General features: G+C 48.8%; 1 protein-coding gene across 10 annotated transcripts in view; it reads right to left on the bottom strand.

The window, feature by feature from the left end:
- The window catches only part of Znf827 (zinc finger protein 827), a 178871-nt gene that overhangs the window by 114093 nt on the left and 40148 nt on the right, over positions 1-24630 (bottom strand). For all 10 annotated transcript variants that reach the window (XM_040734814.1, XM_040734815.1, XM_040734816.1 and 7 more), the window contains exons 3-4: positions 21819-21991; positions 15105-15585 (exon numbers count right to left, since the gene is read on the bottom strand). In XM_040734814.1, coding sequence (XP_040590748.1) covers positions 15105-15585; positions 21819-21991 — 654 coding nt within the window. The remainder of the gene's footprint in view (positions 1-15104; positions 15586-21818; positions 21992-24630) is intronic.

The following is a 24630-nucleotide window of genomic DNA, read 5'->3' as shown; positions in this document are numbered from 1 at the left end:
CCTTGTGTTTAACAGCTGAAGGAGCCAAAGTGGCCAAAAAGGCTAACCCTGAGCACACCCTTATGCAGCGCACCCCGCGAGCCTCGGCCTCAGTTGGGTGTGAGCTTCAGCATGTATTAGACCTGGGGTGTTTTCCAAGTGCTGTCTGTATAAAGCATTGTCTCCGTGGTTTCTCTAAACTTTCTTCCCTGGACACGCTGTAGCCTCCCCGGCCTCTCAGCACATTCTCCAGCTAATTCCATCGTTAAACAATGGCTCACGAAATTATTCTGCTGTCGAATATCGAAATAAAAATAGGAGTCAGCAGCAGTATCTAAAACTGAACCCCTGGGGTGGGTGGAAAGGTTAAGAATGTCGAATTCTGCCAAAAAGAACACCAGGACCGGAGATCCATTACCCCACCTTATTACCAATGGGCACTAAGCACAGAAACCATGTAGCTTGTGTTGTCACCGTGAGTGAAAATGCTTGCGGAGCCTAGGTCATCTTCATGTGAAATAAGAGTTTTGTTGTGTTTCAATTTGGTCTTTTTTTTTTTAATACTTTGGAACGATTTTAGATTTACAGAACAGTTGCAAGGATAGCTCTGAGAGCTCCCACACAGACTTCTCCAAGAGTGGCATCTTCATCACCGTACCCAAACTCCAAAGTTGTTCACTGTTGCCCCCTTTCTTCGTTTTTTTGTTGTTTTGAAACCATGGGCAGCTGGCATGGAAACTATAGTTAGAACAAAGCTAACCAGCCTGTCATGGCGGTGGTTTCTATGGGCTGGCTACTCTGTACCAGGCCTTTCCCCTGGGCACACACCCAGCATAGGCCACGGGCAGCAGGCGGTGCCCCCATCACACTGCCCCTCCCCTCCCCGTCAAAGACCCACGTAGTGCTAATAGCGGCTGTGCCACATAGGATGCGTTTGTAGTTTGGTTTCATCCCAATCAGTGTTGTTATCAACTCTTCTTAGCAAGAGCTTAGCTTGTCCCATCTTAGCAAACAAGAACGAGAAAATCAGTCCCCAAAGCTAACACAGTCCTGGTCCAATATACTACAGTGATATTTCTCATTTCTAAGCATGCTTACTTTAGACTATCAGTTGGAAGGGCTTGGCATATTTGCAAACTGGACCCAAGAGCTAGAGGAACATCTCCAGATCTGACGATTATAATTACGCAGAGCTGGGGCTAGAACCTAGGTCCTTGCGTCCCTGACTTCCCTCGCCACACTGCATCTCCACCTGGGACCCTGTGTTTTAACAAAGCCAGTAGAGCCGTGGTTCAAATACCACGTGCTCAGTGAGGCCCACACTGACCATCTGTTTAATACAGTGACCTTCACCCAATGTACTCCCAGTCTTCCTTACCTGCTCTAATCTTTTCATTCTCCCAAATATGAACGCTTACCATTTAATAACACGCATTAGGCCCCCCACCCCAATCTCTATGAAAGGTGAAAGCTCTACCTTCCCGATGTGAGTATTTGCATGAGGGCTTTATGGGGACACTGAAGTTAGTTCAACAAAGGTAGGGTCATAATCAGTGCCAGTGGCTGTAAGAAATACTTTGTCTGTCTCGTTTTATGAAGGGAGACACCAGAGATGTCTCTACATGGGGGAAAGGTCAAGTGAGGACATAGAAAAGAAACCATCTACAAGCTGAGCAGAGAGGCCTCAGGAGAAATCAAACCTGCTGACAACTTGATGCTGGGCTCCCAGCCTCCAGAACTGCAGGAACTAAGTATCTGTTGTTTAAGCGCTTTGTTGTGGCAGCCCCGGCACATGAGTTGAGTATTAGAGATAATGTGTTCTCTCGACTCCAGACACTGACCTCTGCTTTTAAAGTTGATGCGTGTCAAGAGCATAGAACTGTGCCTGGCACACAGCAGAGGCCCCATCTGTACTCACTGAATGATAAAATGCGTTCACTCTAAAGTACTGAGACACTGATGGCATCCTAATAGCACCACGGTCAGCACAAACGAAGAACCCTGACATTTCCACCAAGGGAGTCAGAGTGCTTCCCCGGACGTATCATCAGGGCAAGGCTAGCATGGCAGAGGTAAAGTTCCAAGCTTTGCTCCCTGCCGAGAGCACGGGTGTACTGGTATACCTCTGAAAAACTACGTGGACTCTAGCATCGCTAATGGATAGCCTAGCCTTTGGGGACACTGCCACCAAAGCCTTAAAGCAAGGGAACAGCGATGGTCTCTAGAGCAATTCTCAGATGGGCGCTGCCTACCTCATCCCAGGATGCTCTATTTTCTTCTTCCCTCTACATTTTCCAACCCCTTCCTGGGCGGCTACCAGCGGCAAGCTAATGCCTAAGCTTTGCCCACACCTCCTTCCAGAACCGCCATAAACCCTCCCCAGTGCATCCTGCTCGGTCCCAGCACAGCGCTCAGTGTGTGTGTACTATGATGTGTGTGCTTCCCGTGTGCGTATTGTGTGTGTGCTTCCCTGCCATTCAGAAGGAACCATTCAAAGTGAACAGAAATGGCTTCCATGCTACGCCTTTCATTTGCAAACATGTGTAACTTCTAGGATGAGACAAGGAAAGGTAAAATACTGAGAAGAATTCCAACTTCAGAGAGGGTGGCCACATGGAGTGGATCTCACGGGACAGGTGAACCCCTTCCAGGAAGGTTTATCAGAAGACATGCTGCATTAGACTTAAGAGAAATAGGAAATCCAACATCGTCAGTGAAACTGGGACGTCGTGGGCCTTTGACAAGACACCTGCAGAGTGACAAGCCAGCTTTGTGCTGCAGTGACATAAGCTTGTCTGGTGCTACCAACCTGGGTCTTCATTCTAACTGTATCACAGCATTGCAGTGTGTTGAGGAAGTATAAATACAGCCAACAACACAAAAGAAAAACAGAAAACACTGTCTACCCCAGTTTTATTTCTCAGGCCTGTGCATCTAAAGAGAGGATGTAAAAAGAAAAACACGTAGGCTGGGACCCTTTCTATCAATTATCAGAAACATGTTCACGGAGATGAGTACACGAAACCTGGATCTTATCATTAATATGGCCAAATAATTGTCATCATTTAAACAATGCTATCTTTAAAAAGCCTACATATGCAGAGAAAAGTAAAACGAGGCTGTTTTCCTTTAAGAGGGAATCACTTGAAGAAAAGCAATGATCTGTGTCTTACTGTGACGTCTACTTCATTCGTATTACACACAGAGGAAGATCCATGCACATGGACCTCAACCCATACGGGCTTTCACAGCACCTGCCCTGACTTCTGCTCACACACCTCACAGATGGCCGACGCTCCACACCACAAGGAAGTCTCACTAGTCAAGAGGCCCTGTCTCCCTTTCAGTATTTGTTACAAACATTCTGGCTCTAAAGTGCACTTGATGGACTGGACTGCCATTTAAAGGAATCAGATCTGCTCCTATGCGTATGTACAATCAATTAAAGATAAATACGAATGCATAAAAGAAATGGGCACGGGCAAAATAATTACAGAACTTCAGTCCTCAATGGTGGGCATTGATAAGGTGCGAAGGAAACTGGGCATCTACAGGGAGATTCTCTCTAAGACATGGTCTCCAAAGAGCAACTCCACACAAAGTACTCAGAGAGCATTCTTGGGTGGGTGACATGGTTTAGTTAGTAGACGTGACTGCCATCATGCCTGATGACCTGAGTTCATTCCTTGGCACCCATGTGATGGAAGGAGAGAACCAACTCTCACAAGTTGTTCAGTTGTCTCTCTCTGACCTACACACACATACAACATGCTTTGGTTTCATAAGGAGCACAGCAAACATTTAAATAATTACAAGGGGGTTAAGTCATCTTCAACGAAATAGGGAGGACATGCCATGACTGCCTGCAGGTGGGGAACAGAGCTCACGGACAGAGGCACGAGACTCCAGAGCACCCACTGAAGCTGCAGAGCCCTGTCCTTCCTCACCGAGACACTCGGTTTCCTTTAAGACAGTCACTGACCTACACAATGCAGCGTGGGCCTGGGAGGATCAGTGGCTTGGATTGAGCCAAGGGTCATTAGTGAAAGAGGGAAAGAGACCAGAACACACTTGCCTTGGCCCTGTGCTGCCCCCCATGAGGGGGAGGGGCGTGCAAGATGACGAAGGAGTCCTGGTTTCCAGTCTGCGATCTGATGATGGCTAAACCGCTCTGTGAAAAACCTTGGCCACTGGGGATTACATCTTCTACCTCATCCTAAACCAGAGCCAGACCTGAGAAGAGAACCTCACGTACACAATTTTCAAGCAGTATTCCAAGGAACCCTAGGATATGCTGTGGGAGTTCCAGTTAATGCTTGTTTCAAATGTAATTTTTTTAAAGTTGCTTTTGAATTCATGTAACATTTGATTTTAAAATGCATGTCCTTGTCAGGATTACACCTGAAATGTCAAGTCACCAGAGAGCACCAATGTGCCGACTTGTGTTGATGCGTCAGTTTAGTTTTGGATAATGCAGTGTCTCCAGCTACCACAGGACTGTTAAACTTCTAGTAATACGTCATAAGGAAGCAGCTTGCTGATCTTTGTAAGACCTGTGTGCGAGTGCCATTGTAACAGTGTACAGTTGCAGTACGACCGGAGTCTGTGTGCACCTCAGACCTGGGTCAGCTTCTCAGCCTTAGCAGTGTGGATGTCTGGACTGGAGGAGGGGCGGCCATGCACACCACACCCCTAGTCTCTACCAACGGGGTGCCTGTAGCTCCTTCCAACCGTGGAAACAAAACTATTTCTTTAGACATTCCCAGCTGTCCTCTGGGCATACCTGCCAGAAATTAAATGCCAGAGTAGGTTCCAGAACATATGCCTGGGTGTGCCTTCTGATGGCTAGCAGACAAAAGAAGACAGAGATATGCAAAGATACATAAATGTGACTGGACCTGTAAGTTATGGATCACAGTACACAGCCCAGAAAATACTGAGTTTCACCAGGACTAGCTCTTTGTGGCCATGCCAATGACACTTTGAGATGGATCTTAATGCCATCTCCATGCTGCAGACAAAGAACCTAAGATCTAAAGTGAGTAAAAACTTTTCCCAAACAATGGGTCACTAGTTATTAAGTGGCTGATACAGACTTACAGGCAGCTCTGTTGTGGTTGCCAGCATGGGATGGTCCCTGTCTGTCACTTAAATAAGGGACGAGAGCAGGTGCTGAGTGTTGTAACCTCTGAAGGAGAAGCTTCGTTACCACAGTTTTTTTCTTACAAGCATCCGAAAAAATTACAAGAGCCCGGTGGCTATAGAATGAGTTGTTGTTAAACTCCGCTTTCTGTTAGTTTTGTTTTTTTTTTTTTTTTTTTTTTTGAGGCAAAGCCTCCATATACAGCCCAGGCTGGCCTTGAATGAGATCCTCCTGACTCAGTCACCCAAATGCTGGGATTGCAAGTATGAGCCTTCCTACCTAACAAGGCTTCAGTCAGCAAAATAAATCTAGAAACGTAACACACAACAATATTACTATAAAGACTATACTCCATAACACCAGAGTAGTGCTTAAATCTAATTGCTTAGGGTTTTAAATAAATGTATTAAATGTAAACTGGGGAAATAGTTCTTAAATACCACTTCTATGTGTTTTACACAGAGGCTGCATCTAATCTAATATATATATATATATATAATGTATTTAATATATATATATTTAGAAAAAAAGTAAATTAATTGAACACTTAAACTACAACAAAGTAGAAGCCAACAGTGTTTCACTCCCTTCTTTTACAAGGGAAAGCATGGGCTCAGTTAATGACAGAGCTTCTTTTAAAGTCACAGCTGTAAATAACTGAAGAATAGAGCTTAATCCTGGGGACTGTGCTCCGCTTCCATTCTGTCAAGCTGTCCTGTGGGGCATGTTGGCACATACGACCAAATGGGGACCTGGGATTTTTTAAACAATTTGATGTGCTTCAGGTGAGAAAAACTAAACCATCTTCTTTTTTTTTTCTAAACCACCTTCTGAAAGCATAAAGAAGATCATGATTTAATGAGATAACAGCAGGTGAATACTAACTTTCAAACATAATTTCACATGTAAGACTATATGCATATGGAATTCTTAAAATGTTAACTTAAAAGTTTTTAAACCTTTTTCTTTAGTTTTAAATCATTTTATGACCAGTGTTTAGCAGGAGTTTTAAAGTCTCATATTCCTCATCAATCCCTGCAGGGGTTAAACCTTGGCCAGGTTCTGTATCCACGTGCCCAAACCGAGCCTTCAAAGGTCCCCAGGGACAGTTATGGACACAGAGAACAGTCAAGGCTGACAATAGCGAATGGAGCCACAAGAATGAGTGAGGAGCCTTTCTCTCCCAGGCTAACCTACGTTTAACGCCAGTGTGGGAGACACACGCTTGTCATCCAGCACTCAGGGGGCACAGACAGAGGATCTGGAGTTCAAGGTCATCTTCAGCTGCTCGGAGAATTCAAGGCCAATCTGAGCTACCTGAGACCCCCAACAAAACAAACAAAACAAATCCCACATCTAATGAGCAAGAGTGGCCATCTGCAGTAATCGTCTCAACAGACAGGATGTCTCTCTTGTCAACAGCAGGAAGGACTCATCCTGGAAAATCGCTCAAGTCTTGAGTACATGTGAAAGAAAGCTGTATTTAAAATTCATGCCATTGACACACTCAAACAATAAAATGCCTTAACAGCAGTGGAGTCATCTACATGGAGACCAAAAGAAAGGAACCCACCGTTGGGCCATCCCTCCCATGGTCCACTCCAGAGACATCCCCTCCTGACTGCCACACCTGACACCTTAAACTAAATCAGCACAGAGAAACGCTGGTTCCTAAGGCCGTTTGTAAACAATCTCGGTCACTGTGCATCACCCAGACAGTCTAAAGCACTGGGGTTTGTGCTGGGCTGTGGATGCTCAGTCACTCCCACCCTGAAAGCCCAGCTCCTCCCAAAAAAGATCTTTGGAACTTCGTGGTTCATGTGGCCGAACCCCAGAACAACAGATTAACAGGTGAGAAGGAAAGGCTGGAAATGAAAAGGTGTGGGGGGGGAGCCTTCATCTTTCCTGGGAGTATGGAGAATTACTCAATAGAGAGAACCAGGCGGAGAGTAACCCGGCTGTCAGGAGTGCTAGGCTAGCATGCACAAAGCTTACTACCACATCATCTGGAAGAGGGCACACGCCTATAATCCCAGCACTTGAGAGGTGAGCTTACTACCACATCATCTGGAAGAGGGCACACGCCTATAATCCCAGCACTTGAGAGGTGAGCTTACTACCACATCATCTGGAAGAGGGCACACGCCTATAATCCCAGCACTTGAGAGGTGAGCTTACTACCACATCATCTGGAAGAGGGCACACGCCTATAATCCCAGCACTTGAGAGGTGAGGCAAGAAGATCGGTTGAGTATTATACTTGGATATTTGAGATGGGACCTAAAAGGAGGGAGGGAGGGAAGGAGGGAGGGAGGGAGGGAGGGAGGGAGGGAGGGAGGGAGGAAAGGAAAGGAAAGGAAAGGAAAGGAAAGGAAAGGAAAGGAAAGGAAAGGAAAGGAAAGGAAAGGAAAGGAAAGGCCAGCTAAACAGGGCCTAACCTGTGTAGAAAGTACTAGAACAGCAGAATCATCAGGGTTCTTTGGAGGGCTGGGGTGGGGGCAGGGTGATGGGGCGGGGGCTGGGGGGGAGGGGCAAGATGTCTAAGATGTTGTGAAGACTACCCAGGAAGAAGGGAGCATGTAGACATATTCTGAAGACGCACGGGGGAAAGAGTAACCAGATTAGTGACTAAAAGCACATGCATTAGAAACGATGCCATGATTTCAAGCCAAGGAAAATAAACAGTGGAGCAGACGGAGGTCAAAAGACAGTTCGCTTAACTGAGAAATAGAAATTAGGTAATAGCTAATTAAGTGGTCACAAGCCAAGCCTTTGTAGTCAGCCAGGGCTGGGTCTCTGCTCATGTTTCTTACAGCCAAAGCCTCCCAGTCTCGGCTTTCTCATCTATAGACTAGGTTTAGTGCTGACCCTCTGGTGCTGCCGAGGGTTAAATGAGAAGTTGCAAGAAGCCGTTGGCACAGTGCCTGGTTCCCAGAAAGCACTTCTGACTAAAGATGCTCTTGCATCGGCAGTACAAGTGGCGACAGCAACAACAGAGGTACAAGAAAAGGCTTGCACGAGAAGGAAGGGGTGACCGGGCTTCCGGGTTTCCGTTTTTATGGTTACAATCGTCTCTGATAAATTTCCCCAAAGGTCTACCAAGGTAAAACATTATTCTGGGGCTGGCCATGTGACTCATCAGGTAAAGGCACCTGTCAACAAGCCTGATGACCTGAGTTCAATCCCTGGGACCCCCGTGGCAGAGGGAAGGAAACAACCGACTCCCATAAATCGTTCTCTGACCCCCACATACACGCTGTGCCCCTCCCCCCATTCACAACTATTTAAAGTATTCCGGTGGCTATCACAGAACTAGCTATCCATAACACAGCACTGTAAGGAAAGAAATACCCAAACTGCAGTCCTCACCTTGTCCCCGTTATGATGTAACATGTTTGGAAACTGACGGGGGAATGTCTATGGAATGTAAGTTGTCGCTGCTGTTGCCACTCTATTTGTAGACGCCTAAAACAGTGACACAACTTGGATGGCTGGGAGTGTGGCTTGGTGTTAGGAAGGCTGCCTAGCATGCACAAGGCCCTCGGTTCCATGCCCAGTACCACACACACAAAACAATTAATGCAACTTCCAAGGATGCCTCCCATACGACAGCCACAGGAAGGCTGTGCTGCAGAGGCTGGCCAACCTTAGACACATGAAAAGGTCAGAGAGCAGAGCCAACTTCCTCTATGATGACGCCTTACCTTGCAATCTGGAATATGGGTACCTTTGGGCAGGGAGCACTGGGGAAGCACGCAGCCTGGATCCCAGCCCCAGTCTGTACAGTTACTAGTTGTGTGAATCTGAACAAGACCTTTAACCTTTCTCAGCTCCTCATCCATAAAATGGAATGGTGACAGGACTCGTGTAAAGGGCTGAGCACGGCAGTGTCGGCACCATAGACACAGACACAGCAGCAGTGAGCAGATGCTTCCGAGTCTCCACCCACACGAGCGCCAGCATCAGTGTGGACAACTCCAGGCTCTACTTGCCTACTAGCCTGCCTGTCTCCTGTGCTAGCAGGTCATCAAAAAGGTCATTAAAAGCAGGACACAGTCCCTCTCTCTGCCTCTCTGCACCTCTCCCTTCCCTCCCTCCTTCCCTGCCTCCCTGCCTCCCGGCCTCCCTCCCTCCCTCTCTTTCTCTGAGGAATCGCCAACTTCAATAAAACCCAGGGTTTCAAAAGGGCATTCAGGCTGTCTACTCATACACAGTCCCCCCGCAGCTGCTCACACGAGGAATTCAGTCACGTGGCCTCAGAGTGCCCAGGCAGGACTGAACAGAATGGTTCAACCAAATGTGAAAAGCAACTATCAAATAGTCCAGTCAGGGAGCCATGCCCCCATGGTGATGTGTGAGCCCCTGGCTACCAGCACCCACGTCTCAGGGCGTGAATGGCACAAGACAGGCGTTTGCATGGAAGAGGGCCCACTTGTTTAAGATGCAGCTGAGAAGGCCACCAGAGCCACCAGCAAAGGGAATGACTTGGCTCACTGGCCATCGCCAGCTCCCCTTCTTCAGCAAGAACCCTAAACATTCCAATAGAAGCCCAGTTGTTAATCCCAAACGCATTAAAATAGCAATAGACGGAGGTTTCAGAACAGAGGCCTTTGGGGGAACGACAAGATAGGACACAGACACTTTTGTGGGCATCTTTCATCTCCACTCGAAAACTACTGTTTTCAGACGGAGGCACCCATAGCCAGAAACACTGAGGCTCAAAGCGAGCGGGTGTTTCAGAAGGCTCACTTTCCTACTTAAGACTATTCTGGTGTCCATTTCATGTCGCTAATAGGACGAGGGAGACAGCACAAAACTTTTTTGTCAGTTTCTAGATTAAAAATAGTTGAAATGACTTATATCTTTTATTTTGGAAAGCCAGGGACAAAAAGATATCCCTTGCCAACAAGTGAAAGTGCCAAGTTTCTGTCAACTAACTGCTTGGTTATAATTTGGGGAGTTAGAATTAAATTTGTATCTTGGAAAATGGCATCTTGAAGAAAAAGGATGACAGAAGACAGGCAACTTGTAATTTGGTCCTCTCTGAGGATGCTCCCAACGCTTTGTGTGGATGTATGTTCCTGTGTGCTGGCGTGAGGCAGGGAAAGTGCACACACACGAGGATGCTCACAACGCTCTGTATGAACGTATGTTCCTGTGTGCTGGCGTGTGGCAGGGAATGTGTACACACACGAGGATGCTCACAATGCTTTGTGTGTATGTATGTTCCTGTGTGCTGGCGTGTGGCAGGGAAAGTGCACACACACGAGGATGCTCACAATGCTCTGTATGAACGTATGTTCCTGTGTGCTGGCGTGTGGCAGGCAATGTGCACACATGAGGATCCTCCCAATGCTTTGTGTGGATGTATGTTCCTGTGTGCTGGCGTGAGGCAGGGAAAGTGCACACATGAGGATGTTCCCAACCCTTTGTGTGGATGTATGTTCCTGTGTGCTGGCGTGAGGCAGGGAATGTGCACACATATAGACCAGATGTCAACCTTATGTATCATTTTTAGGAACCATCCAACCTTGCTTTTTTGAGACACGGGGTCTCATATTTGGGATGTGGCAATTAAGACAGGCTGGCCAGTAGACCTCGGAGATCCACCTGTGTCTCGCCTCACCACGAGGATTACAAAGCTGGGCCATGACGCCAGCTTCTTACATGGGTGCTAGGGACTAAACCCATCTCCTCATGCTTTCTCAGATAAACTGACTCTCCCCAAAACGCTGGTTCCCAGAGTTTGGAGGCTTCCAATCTACTCTGGGGATTTTCAGACTGGACATCATCTCTTGTCAGGAGCCCTCTGGAAGAAAATCACAGGGTTCATTGAGCATGACTCACCCCGGGCTCTCCTTCACATCAATCTTGGCCTACAATGAGGTGTCTCAGATTCAACTCCACAGCAGCATGCCCTTTTCATGGGTTCAGATAAAATGAAAGAAGAGTTATATTCACAGACTCTGAAAGACACTGTAGCGAGTCCCACGTTAGGGTTCTTCATTTGCTTGTTTGGGGGATTGTTTGGCTCTTCTGAAATAGTGTCTCGTGTGGTCCAGGCTGGTCTCTGATTCTCCACGTAGCTGAGGAGTAAACTTCTGAGCCTCCTGCCTCGGCCTCCCCGGTGCTGGGATTACAGGTCTGCGTCGCTGCTGTTTCCAGCATCTGGTGTGGAGACCTTGCTGTGTCTCCAGCACCACAGTGCCCATCTCTGTCTCCCCTCAGCTGACCTTTGTCCCAGTCGCCTGTTACAATCACCAGAGGAATGCAAGGAAAATACCATGGGCCTACCCCACAGCAATTAATTAAACCATCATTTTTGGGCTCTGGCATGCTGCAAACACTCCCTAGGTAGGTCTAACTTGTGTGGAGGTTATAAACTGGCTGGCCATAGGCAACAGGCCCAGGTCGGCTGGGGCAGCAGCTTCCTAGCCTGGGTAGGCACCTCTCAGGGGAGCACTCCCAGTCATGTGACCAGGGGTAAGTCACCCTGCCATCCAACAATTTGCATACATCTTTTGGCTTCCAGGAAAGGAAAGAGTTGTGTAAACAGCAGAGCTACTGCCCTGGAAGGCATACCTCCCAGCCCCAACCCCAGAGCAGAGTATATAAAATTATTTTTAACCCAGCGATGCAAAAAGCTAGCAGTTAGACTAAATCAACCATGAGGGTGAGCCTCATGGTGTAGGGGACAACACTCTCCTCACAGGACAGGGAATGTTGTCAGGATTCAGTGGGGGGAAAGAGCTGGGGGATCAGAGAAGGGATTGTATTCCATATAACCAGGAAACCTCCAAATTAGGGGAGGGCTGCTAAGCTTCTCAGCCTTCCTAACGCTGCGGCCCCTTAATACAGTTCCTCACGCAGCAGTGACCCCAGCCATAAAGTAACTGCATTCCTACTTCACAGCTGTAATTTTGCTAGCGTCATGAATCACGATGAAAACGTCCGATTCGCAGGAGATCTCATCTACAAGCCCCACAGGCTGAGAACGCAGGGTTAGCGTGTATTTAAACCGCAGCCTACCCAGTGACTGTGAACCTCAGTGGGCTCCAGTCAGTCCGTTTCAGGCTTGATTTTAGTCGAGGGAGCAAAAAGCATCAAGGGTTTCTCCTCTCTTTCTTTAAGAAACAAGGACATGTCTCCACACTTGAATTTGCCACTGCGCCCGTTTTTGCAGACCGTGAGCTGGCACTGGGACTCCCAGACTTGGTGTCCACAAACAGCAGCACCCGGTCGTACCAGCAGGTGCAAGGACTGAGCCCTACGGGGGAAAAATATCAGTGCAAGAACAACGGCGCCATTATGACACAAAGGGACAGGGCCTGGGGCTAACCACTTGTCCACACCGTTTGAGGGCACGCAGAGCTGGACGCACAGCCACAGCTCCCTAGGATTGTAGCTGCCCCTGAATGACAGCCACTGAGAGAGCCAGGAAGAGCCCACAGCAAGAACAGCAGTCATCAGCAGAACCGGACCAACCACCCAGTTAGTGTGTGTGTGGGGGGGGGGCCTGCAGAAAAACATTCCTCTCCTTTTAACATAACTTCTCCTCTCCTGGGTACGCTGCCACAGTCACCAAGTTTACATTTACATCCAAATATGCACACACACACAAAAAAAATTACCGATGCATCTCACTCCCTGGTGACTTTATAACAGGTTGCTAGGTAACAGTGCATACAAGTCAGGTTTCAGGACCTCTAGTAAGCCACCATAAAACAGCTGCATGGGCCTTTTGCATAAACAGTGTGCCTTTGCTATCTGTTTTCTTACGCCAATTGATCAGTCGGTAAATTCTCCCATGGCCAAACCATAAGCAGCGCCCCCCCCATCAACAACTGAAAACAACAGACATGCTTCACCCCAACCTACAAACCGCTTCTCCCTCTGCCTCTGCCGTTCCGATGCTCCGGCTCTGAGCAGGCGGTAGCCTTTTCTCATGCTCACTGAGGAGCGCTGGAGGTAATAATCACACCACAGGGCCTGGTGGGATGCGAACAGGCTGCCGCCCAGAGCTAAGCCCAGCAGGGGCACCACGTCAGACACCAGTGGTGCAGCCCCAGATCGAGCCTGCCAGGCAGCCCTGAAAGGACCTGGATTCCAGGCGAAAGGGACCCCACCTTATGACATGCTATGTAACCCCTACTCAGTAAGGAAACATCCACCATGCTAAGCTATGCTAAATGAGTATGGCATTTGATGTCCGTCTCCTGAGATTACACAGGAAGGCCCAGAAAAGGAGCTACCCACGGGGAACATCGTGTCTTTTTCATTGTTACGTTATGGTTTGGGGAGACAGGGTTTCATACAGCCTAGTTGGTCCTTCTCCCAAGTCTTGGGATTGTAAGTGATCACCACCGTGTCTAGGTTCCCTAGACACCGTAAAGGGTCTGGAAGGCCCAAAGAGAGAACCCATTTTCCTCATATTCTGGGTTGAAAAAAAAAGATAAATATAAAACGTGGAGTATGTAGAATCCCGTTTTCCCTGATGCTGAGACGAGAAAAGAGACACAAGAAGGTGAGGAACGGGAGCCTGGGCCAGATGAGGTAAGTGCCTGTGGCCGGTCCAGGCAGCAGAGCATCTGCAGAGCGAGCACTACAGCTCATCCCGGAGCCTCCCCTGCCCCCTGCCATCGTGGGTCCTCTCTCGGATGCCTCTTTTTCCATCCCTTCCGTCTTCTGTCCCCCGACCCTACTCGTGTCTCCCACTGCTGAGGGGCAAAGATCAGGGTGAGGAGGTACGTTTGGAGAGACCCGACTGAAGTGTCACAGAGCAAAGGGACTTCAGAGTGAGGCTGAGCCTCTCATTCACCTGGCGGTGACATTTAGTGAAATACGACGCACGGTCCATTTAAAGGAAGGCGGTGACCAATTATTCTCCATTTAAAGGGTATTGTCAATCTCCAGAGAGCTGAAATGGCATTTGGAAATCATCCTGGGGACTGCCACCTTCACTGACAGACAGAACCCATTCTCAACCGACCTTTCCCCACCCTCTACAATGCCTTTAAAATTTAAAATTGTATTTTCAAAAACAGCATAGGCCTACGTGTGTTATTGCTCCGAAAGAGCAAGGAAAACATCTCCCAATGCTCCACCCCAGTGAAACATCGCTAGTTCCTCGGTCTTCGAAAAGTAAAAACATACAGTTGCAGTATGAAAAAAGTGTCTATTAGCAAGACACAGATGGAAAGCAGTGTCTATTAGCAAGATTTCTTTTTCATAACATGCATCAGCCACTTTACAAAGGGCATTAGGACAGTTGGGAAGGAGGTTTGAAATTTTTTCTTAAATTCCACTCTACTGGAGTGCTCACAACGGTCAAGTTCATAAAGGTAACATAGCGGTTAGCAGAGGCTGAGGAGACAGTTGGCAGCAACTCTGTCACTTAATGATACATTTTGAGAAAGGTGACGTATTTCCAGAGATGGCTACACAACAATGTAAGTGTTAATGCCACTAAAATGCACACCCACAAAAATGTCTAAACCAGGACATCTGAAATATGTTTTACCTCAACACAAAGGTCCTGAGAAACTCATGATAACCTTTAACCTCTGTCTACGAAAAATCTGTAAATCTTCATGGTAGACTCTGTATATGTTCTTCAAAAGGCTTTGCAATTAAAACAGTGGAGACCCTGAATATCAAATAAAAAAAAAAGGGAGATGCACACAGACGCACTTCAGCTAAGACCCAAGGTTGCAGGAAGCAAAAGACACAAAGGCCTGAGCGCCGCCCAAGGAAGAGCCCAAATCCGGGCAGGAGTAGGGGGCGATCCCTAGCGTTTCCAGACCCAAGCAGAGTAATGACTGCTTTCAGAGGAATACCAAAACAAAAAACATTAAAAAAAAAAAAAGGAGGGGCGGGGTAAAGGGAGAGAGGGGAGGCTGAGAGCGCAAGGAGCCTTGAAATCGTCTGGCCCTGTCCTCGGATTGTACAGATGAGAAAGAGAACACAAACCCTAGGCAAGTACCTGACAGCTTCATGAGAAAATCGGAGGCCATCTTAACCGAGATGTCCTGGCTGAACAATGCTGCCGCACTGTTGGACACATACTCGGAGGGGTCTTTCAGCTTTGCATGGTTGGCGGGCCTGTCGGCAGCATTCAGGGTAAAGGAGGCGGGCAGGCCGTTATCTTCCTTGGGTTCCTCCTTCACCAGCAAAGGTGCAACGCCAGCCCCACCCTGGCCAGTCCTCTCTGGAGTATTAGACGTCATCACGGTCCCCACTAGCTCTGTCCCTCCTCCTTCCCTCGGCTGCCCCAGGCAGCCACTGTCACTGAGGTGGGGGGATCCCTTGACATCTGGGTCTGGGATCTCCTCCTTCACCTTGGCCTCCGTCCTCAGGAAGTGCTGATGGCAGCGCATGTGCAGCTTCAGGCTGAAGTGGCGCGAAGAGGTGAAGGGGCACAGCTGGCACTGAAAGGTCTCTCCCCGGTCCTGGTGCTGATGAACCTGGCGGAGAAGCAACGAGAGAGCTGAGCAGCAGGCCGCCGGGAGCTTACGGGACACGCCTGTCTGCGGCCGCACGCACGCACGCACGCTCGCTCGCTGCCACGCACGCTCGCTGGCACGCACGCACGCTCGCTGCCACGCACGCTCGCTGCCACGCACGCTCGCTGCCACGCACGCTCGCTGCCACGCACGCTCGCTGCCACGCACGCTCGCTGCCACGCACGCTCGCTGCCACGCACGCTCGCTGCCACGCACGCTCGCTGCCACGCACGCACGCTCGGTAGCCGTGAGCTTACGGGGCATGCCTGTCTGCGGCCGTACGCACGCACCACGCACGCACGTTCATCAGTACGTCCTGCCCCCCCACACCACCACCGCGAACACCAGTGGGCCCATGGAGTCAAGTTAAGCCGCCTATCCCGACAGCCTCGATGCTGTCTTGGGACGAAGTTTTCTAATGAGCTAGTCGTGTGACCTCCCTTGATAGACCTCGTGCACGTATGTCACCAGCAGTCAGGGATCCAAGGGCACACAGCCTTTCGCGAAATTCTTGTGACAACCCTTCCGGAAGAGCTGCTGCTTGGCCCACACAGTGGCAATATGCATGGATGCATGGATGGGTGGATGGATGGATGGATGGATGGATGGGTGGATGGATGGATGGATGGATGGATGGATGGATGGATGGATGGATGGATGGATGGATGGGTGGGTGGGTGGGTGGGTGGATGGGTGGGTGGGTGGATGGATGGATGGGTGGGTGGATGGATGCGTGGATGGGTGGATGGGTGGATGGGTGGGTGGGTGGATGGATGCATGGATGGGTGGATGGATGGATGGATGGATGGATGGATGGATGGGTGGATGGATGGGTGGGTGGGTGGGTGGGTGGGTGGGTGGGTGGGTGGGTGGCTGGGTGGGTGGGTGGATGGATGGGTGGGTGGGTGGATGCGTGGATGGGTGGATGGGTGGATGGGTGGGTGGGTGGGTGGGTGGGTGGGTGGCTGGGTGGGTGGGTGGATGGATGGATGGGTGGGTGGATGGATGCGTGGATGGGTGGATGGGTGGGTGGATGGGTGGGTGGATGGATGGATGCATGGATGGGTGGATGGATGGATGGGTGGGTGGGTGGATGCGTGGATGGGTGGATGGGTGGATGTGCCTCCGGGGCATTGCCCCTTCACAGACGGGGAGATGGAACACCCCTGCCCACCAAGAAGTAGTGTCTTGACCCCAGTTCCATATGAAGAGAGGAGAACGGGAGAAAGACCCTCTCTGGGCAGGGGGACACCAAGCCGGAACGCCACCACAGGGCAGTGACAACAGTCTTTCACGCCCAGCTCCAACCCCGCCTATACCCAGGACCTGGAAAAATGTCGAGAAACGTTGCTTTCTTCCCATCACTACGAGACTTAGTGCTTGAGAAAGTGAGGAAACCGAGCCTGGCTTCGAGCTGGCAGGCGTTCACCAGCTTGTGACTTCCCCATGCATCCTGACGGCGGCGTGCCTCAGCGCTGACCCGCTACACCCTGCTATTTCGGGACTGGCCCTCCCTTGAGCAGGGACTGCCAGCCAGTGGTGCAGATCTAGTCCAAATGATTGGGGGGGCGTGTGTTCCGGACAACCAAGAACGCAAGCAGCTGGCGCTCAAAATGAAACTGACCGCCCACCGGCCAGGGGTGACCTGAGTGGGATTTGAACCCGGGTCTCAGTGAAGCGAGAGGCTCATTTGTTCATCGTCTGTACCACCACCTGGCCACTTTGCTCAGGCCTCGTTTCCAAGAGAGCACAAGTTTTACTGCAGCTGTTTATGCCTTCTGAATGAGATCCAAAAGCATTCTCCACCAGCCAAAACACACTTTAAATAATGTGAAGTGACCAACAAAAGCAAAGAAATTAAAAGTTAATCGCGAGATCCCGCTGCCACAGCACCCCACTGTGGCTTTTTGCAAAAAACAACAAAAGATATTCCAGGCCCCTCAAAGCCTGTGTTTCTCAACAGAAGCAACGGTAAAAGCTTAAATGCAATCGTGACAGAGTCCTGCCCATGAAAAGGCTTCCTCGCCTGTACCCCGGCAGAGGGTGGCAGTGAGGAAACCACCTGCCCCTCACACAGCGGAGCCCCTTCCTGTTCTCTGGGCGCTGATCCTTTCTTTACCAGACTCACGGGATCCAGAAGTCGTCCCCCCCCTCCAGTTCCTCAGCCCAGGTCACCCAGGAGGAGGCCCCTCGGAGGTCTCAGGTCACAGCCTCAAGGACTCCTGACAGGTGTCAACACAGGCATGCCCAGAGCCAGGAGGTACAGGTCACCGGGCAGGAAGCGTCTATGTCCCTGAGCCCAGCGCCACAGGACAGATTCCATTTCAGAAGTGTGCTCACATCTACTGAGCCCAGAGAGGAGCGAATCCAAGAATGGAAGCTCCCAAGGCCATGCTGGAAGAAGAAACAGCACAGACGAGAGCCCAGGCTCCCAAATCAGTGGGGGGGGGGGGGGGGGGACGGTGAAAAGAGACACTACGTGTGGGATTTCTTGGGGTTCCTCTTCTACCCCAACCTGGCCCTGCTGTACTTAGCCTTAGGGAAACTAGCGTTAGTTGGAAGGCAAAAGGCCAAAATTGGGTTTACTTTGGCACATGTAATTTTATTTACGCTATACCTTCCCACCTGAAATTCAGCTTAAAAGTGGCCTATGAGAGAAGCGCCAGCCCTACCCACCAGCGGCAGCACGACCCTCCTGTCCCGACGGAAGAGGGCTCTCTCTGTCATAATTTCTCTTCCCTTTAGCCAAACACGTGCTTTAAAGTCCCTCTTAGACCTCTAACGAGAAAAGATGCCGGCCAGCGGCATGACAGTCTCATCTCCTGGGTAAGCAGACGTGGGACACTCGGCTGAAGTTATTTCAAGACGTGGAGAAATTCTGGAGATTGTCTACACCCAACTGTTAGGGGCCAGGCTAGGCAGGCGAGGGTCTTATGAGTGGTCCCAGCTCTCGAAGTGGCGACCTGGGGAGGGCAGGGCCCACGTGTGACCTCTGGCCCAGTTTCACTCCATTACTTCGTTAGCGTTCTCTCTCTTCGGTGCCCTCTTTGCCTTTCCCGGCCAGTTTTAGCTCATGACTCTCACACTCGGCTCCTGTGTGCTTGCTCACTGGGGAAAGTTGCGGAAGACCTCGTGAAGTCTAAGATAACCCTGAGGGGCCGGAAACATTTGCAACTGGTCATAAAGGCAACTGCACGTTACATTATGGAGGGAATGCAGGCTTACAAAAAACAAACCAACAAAAATCTCAGTTCCTAGGCCTGTGTGTGAACACGCTGAGTGCCTAACTGGTTGAACAAATGATGTGGAATCTGTGTTTTTCTGACGTAAAACAATATAATCAATATAGGAGATTACATATCCTGAAGATAATGGCTACTTCTGTGGGATGAGGTAAATGGCCAATTTCATATTCTTTGTATCAGTTTTTGTGAATTCTCAGTACTAAAGATAGATCATAAAAACAAGGAAGCCACAAAACTTGCTTTGGAGTAATTTCTTCTAGCATTCCATTCATTATCCCTAAATGTAAACATTACTGTATTTTCAGATGGCTTGGATGACAATCACTGCATTAGCTGTATTTACTGACGGTGGCCTCTCCACGCTGGGCTCTGTATCATGAACAACCGCATTTAGCTCTTGCCCAGTGAGAGAGACCAGGTTTGCTCTCTCCATTAGTGGTAACGGAGGTTTATAGGGTTTCAACCCTACTACTAAATGCTCATGGCTCCTGAGCCATGGACTATCACTAAGTTAAAGCTGGATCTTAACCTTTGGCTAGAATGCCCTACTTCTCAGATAAAATCCCTTTTAAAAAGTTATCCGCATTTGCAGCCTCTGGTAAAGGCTGTGCATATTCATGAGATCACACCATAACATTCCTATAGAGAAACTACTTGCCAAATTCTGCAAAGTTAAATCATATTCAAATAAAAAAATGTTTTAAGGCCGACAGGAGGAGGAGGACAGCAGGGACGAGAAGGTACGGCTTTGATAAAATTAAACTTGCATAAGAACTTCTCACAGTTCCCTATCAAAAGGAGTCATAGCTCAACAGGTTAGGACACCACGAGTTTGAATGCAGTAGCGATTTCACACAACTGCTTTATTGTAGTGGTTATTGATTTGTTCTGAAAGCACTCAGGACCCCACGACCTGCCAAGCCCAGGCAGCTCTCTTCTGCAGCACCGTCATCAAGGCACCGGCTCATCTCCCTGAAGCGTCGGGGTCAGCAGTCCCTGCTATTGAAACCCAGCCTCTCTTCCATGGGTTTATAAATAGGTTGTTTTAAGTGACCCCGAGCCGAAACCAAGTTTACAAGGTGTCAGGGTAGATGCAAGTTTTCTGCTCGCTGAAGCTTGAAATTCACCAGGCCTGATTTCTAAGCACAGCTTAAGACCCAGCTGCTAAAGCAAGTTCCTTTTGAAGTCTCAACTACAGGTTTAAAGTGTGAGGTTTTGCTTAGGGAAAAGGAGACCGAGGATGAGGAGGGTTAAGGTAATAACCAAATAGCCTCCGTAAAATTCGGTCAACCAGAACTCCTACTTAAATGAGTTCTGAAGATGAAGGGCTAGTCGCTAGCCACTGACCCTAGGAGAAAAAGGCAAATGATAGAAAAAAATTACATCATGGATTTACTTCTTTTTAGTCTTCTAAGCTATTTCCTATAGTGAATAGGAATGTTGTATGACTGCACTTTCTAGAGCTTCAGTTCTGAACAGCAATTACTGATCTATTCAGAAAGACTCAAATGCAAGACCTCCGCATTAGCAAATATCCACTAGACTTATCCTGGGAAAGGAGACACTTTATCCATGACGTCATGTCTAAGGCAGTGAGAGTTATATGTGAAGATGCCAGGTGATGATTACGAACACCTGAGGTCAGCCACTTAGCTTCTGCTGTCTCCTGTAATACTAAGGATGACTCCTGCATCTGTGCCTTCCCATTTCGTAGAAGGGAAAACTGACAGCCTGACCGGACTTGTTCAAACCTGTTTGTCTAGCACAGAGCTGGAAGGATTTCAATTCAGGCCTTTGTCAAATTCAAAACTTCAAGCTCTCATGACCTCATGAGTTCCCCCACCCCCACCCCTGAAGCCAAAACAAAAGCTCGGTATAAAAAGAGCTATTTCTATATTGCCAGATTCCCTCATTTCTGAACGTGGATTCCAGTGAGTTCTCTAAAGGAGTATGGCAGGTATGAGCTTCCCAAATAAATGGTTTTTGCTGTTTCCTCCTATTTTCTGTTTTCTTTAATTTATATATTTTTGTTTTATGTACACTGGTGTTTTCCTGCATGAAGGTCTGTATGTTGGATCCCTTGAAACAGTTCAGACAGTTGTGAACTGCCATGTGGGCAGTGGGAATCGAACCCCAGGCCTCTGAAAGAAAAGTCAGTGCTTTTAACCACTGAGCCATCTCTCCAGCCCCCTTTTCCATTTTTCATGGGTGTGGTGTCCATGTGTGTATACATGTTTGCATTTGTGTGGGCACCCATGTGCATGATTATACACACATATGCATGTGTGGAAACCTCAGACTGAGGTCAGGGTCCCTGATCACTCGTCTACCTTACTCGTGGAAGCAAGGCTTTTCAGTCAAAGCAGAGCTGGTCTTACCTATCCAGCTTGCTCTGAGGAATCCTGTCTCCCCCTTCGGAGGGTGGGATTACAAGGAGTGAGTTACCTACACCCTGCCCACTACTTACAATGGCTTCTGGGACTTGGAACTTGGTCCAACTGTCAAGAGATTGACTGCTGAACCCGCCCCAGCCCCCAGAAATGTTTTTAGTAAGACATTGAAAAGGATACGAGCCATTTAGTCCAAGCACTCAGGAGGCAGGGGCAGGAGGATCTGAATTTGAGGACAGCATGGTCTGCAAAGCAATTCCAGGACAGTCAGGACTACACAGAGAAACACAGTCTCAAAAAACAACAAAACAAAAAGAAGAAGAAAATGATGTCCTTGGATGTTTGGGGTCACCACGAGCGATGCTGCTTCAAACCCCACCAGTCTCGAGAACCTGATCCTAAGACCTAGGTCCTCTTGAGGAAGGAAGTCCCTCTGCATTGTCCTCACAAGCCACTGCTAGCACTCTTGGGCCTGTTCCAACACAGTGCTCCTGTTGGCCAGAAGCCTGGGCAGTGGGGAATAGGAAGCAGCCCACCATCCCATCCACAAATGTCTTACCTTCATGTGGGATTTGAGATTGTCCTTGCGAGCACACCGGAATGGGCAGAGCGGACATTGGTGGCTTTTTAAACCTGTGTGAATGACCATATGCCGCTTCCAGTAACTCTTCCTTTTTATGACCAAACCACATATTGGACATTGGAAAGGCTTCCCGCTCTCTTCTTCTGGGGCTTGGAAGAGGGAAGAAAAAAATGGGGAGCATTAAGGAAAGCAAAAAGGCACGTTGTGTCCGACGGTACACATATTACTATACTAAAAAGCATTAAAAAATGACTCTGGTGCCACCCCCTTTGGCAATTCTAAGATTACAACCGTGGGGAAAGTTTTCAGGCCACTTTTCTTTAGGGAGACACCTCTTTCAGCCACACTTCCATATGGTCATCCTCCCTGTGACATCCTCACTCCCAAAGGCTGCCATATACTCACAGGACACCTGCAGAGGAGCTGAGCCTGGTCCCCAAAGCACCCACAGCCAGAGAAGCCTGAGTCTGTCTGAATTTCCACTTGGAAATGAGTGAGAAATAAAGGCAATCACATGCAACAGAGAATACTGCACTGTTCCACACAGAAAACCAAACAACTAGCAGAAACCTCACACACTGGCCTCCAGTGGAGACAAGTCTCAGCGTCCCATGGCTGGCTTGTTTAGCTGTGGCTCGTTCAGACGGAGGTGGCTGCCAGTTTAGCCGTCAGGGGTCCTGAGTCAGGATTCGTTTTCTTCTTTTCTTTCTCTCTCTCTCTCTCTCTCTCTCTCTCTCTCTCTCTCTCTCTCTCTCTCTCTCTGTCTTTCTCCCTTCCTTCCTTTCTCCCTTCCTTCATTCTTTCCTTCCTTCCTTTCTTTCTCTCTATCCTCTTAAGTCTGTTCCTCTGCTTGCCTCTGTTAACGTGTACTGACTTTCTCTGATCTGCACGGGGCCTGGCTACCTACTGTAGGAAGGGACAAACACTTCAGTTTTCAGGGAAGCAAGCAAACTAACTGCTTCCCCTAAGTGCAGCTCCGATCTGTCTCCTGCACCATCCCCACAAGGGAGTGTCTCTGGGACACTACTGCTGAATCTCCGACCCCTCAATTAACCTCTACAATTTGGGGATATGGGGAGTAAAAACTGGTGCAGGTGAAGGCTGTGTGTGTGCGCCTACCCTCCCATGTGTCTGTCTGTGTGCATGTGTCTGTGGGTGCATGTGTGTCTGTCTTTGGGGGAGGCTGGAGTTGAACCTAGGCCTCCTCTGCCATTGAAATACACCCCAATTTCTTTTAATTTACTTGAAACTCACTGTCCTGGCTGACTGGTCAGTGAACTCCGGGAATCCTCCTGCCTCTGCTTTCCCAGCAACGGGACTATAGGTGTGCACTGCCGTGCCTGGCTTTTGCATCCTAGCTTGGGTCCTCAATCTTAGGAGGCAGGAACTTTACAGACTGAGGTCCCTCCATTCACCGCATTAGGGCATTTATCCCGCGGAATCCCCTATGCTCTGTGGCCGATTGCATCCCCACAGTACGTTTGACTTTTTAAAATCATTATTACTTCTGCTTCTGATAAACTGCTAGTTTGAGGCTTGAGTAGGATTTTCTGACAATAATTCAGACATGGCACATCAGAAGGCAGGCATCATAGACCTCTGGCTTTGACATGCACTCCCACATGGTTTTTTTTTATTGTGTGTGTGCCTGTGCGTGCACCCCTTACACACACACACACACACACGCACACACACACACTCAGGCACGCACACACACGAATGGGAGGGAATTATGGTTAAAAAGGAATACACAAAAGCAAATGGAAAGTGTGAAACTCATTTGGATCCTGGGTAAACTGAACTCTGGTGAGAGACACCTGTGAGATCAGAAAGGGAACCAGGGAGGAGGGGCTGCCTAACACCCCACAGCAACGGCTGGCTCTTCAGATGGGGCGGCAGAACCGTGGTGGGCCTTCTTCGGGAGTTTACAAGCAAACAGATATGACGTTTTCTCTGTTTTGAAATACCAGAGCAAGAAAGAAAACGGGGAAGTGGGGAGAAAAGCTAATGACACGAAGCTAAAAACCACGACAGCAAAGAAAACCTGATATCTTTTGAGAATGTTCTAGACTCACTCCAGACACCTCTACACAGCAGAACTGTGCTAAGAGAAAGGAGCCAGGGCATATGTTGGTGGACACGTGTGTTCCCATTCCATCCTTCTGTACCATTCGAACTTTTAAACACGAACACTACTTATGTGATTTTTTAAAAAACAAACATTCCCAAGTGGATACTTTATAATAATCTCATTATTTATTCACGGAGCCAACTCTGTTTCTACATGCCAAGAGCCACTTAAAAGGGATGGAACGAGAAAGGCTCTGAAACAAGGCTAGGATATTCAAAAGCTGCAATCTTACTCACACAGGTATGAGCGACACCAGTTGGCTTAGCCAGGCAACTGGAAATGGTATCCTCTACCTGAGAAGATGCCTTCAACACTGGAAAGCCGGCTTCTGCTGTGCTGATTGGCAGCAGGTATGGACACTGGATGTTGCTCCTACTCTGAGAAAATACCTCAGACAGGCCCAGAGTCAGCAAGGCCCAGAGTCAGCTTCCCCTGGCTGTGTTGACTATCTGGGTTGGCCTCACCCCATCCCCAATTTCCTACCACCCTTTCTCTCCATCACTGCTTCCTCCATACTGATATCTTGGTCCCCAACGCCTGCATATTGAACAACAGGTTGCGGAGAAAGGCCTGGACTGGGACTCTAGGGGAGACTGTTGTCATACAATGGAGAGAGAAAATCGTAACGGTGCCCATCCTGGATCAGAAGGACATGGG

The sequence above is a fragment of the Mesocricetus auratus genome, unplaced genomic scaffold, assembly GCF_017639785.1.
Source record: "Mesocricetus auratus isolate SY011 unplaced genomic scaffold, BCM_Maur_2.0 Super-Scaffold_100041, whole genome shotgun sequence".
Classification (NCBI taxonomy): Eukaryota; Metazoa; Chordata; class Mammalia; order Rodentia; family Cricetidae; genus Mesocricetus; species Mesocricetus auratus.
Note: the sequence above shows the minus strand (reverse complement) of the source record. Positions and strands in the feature narration are given on the sequence as shown.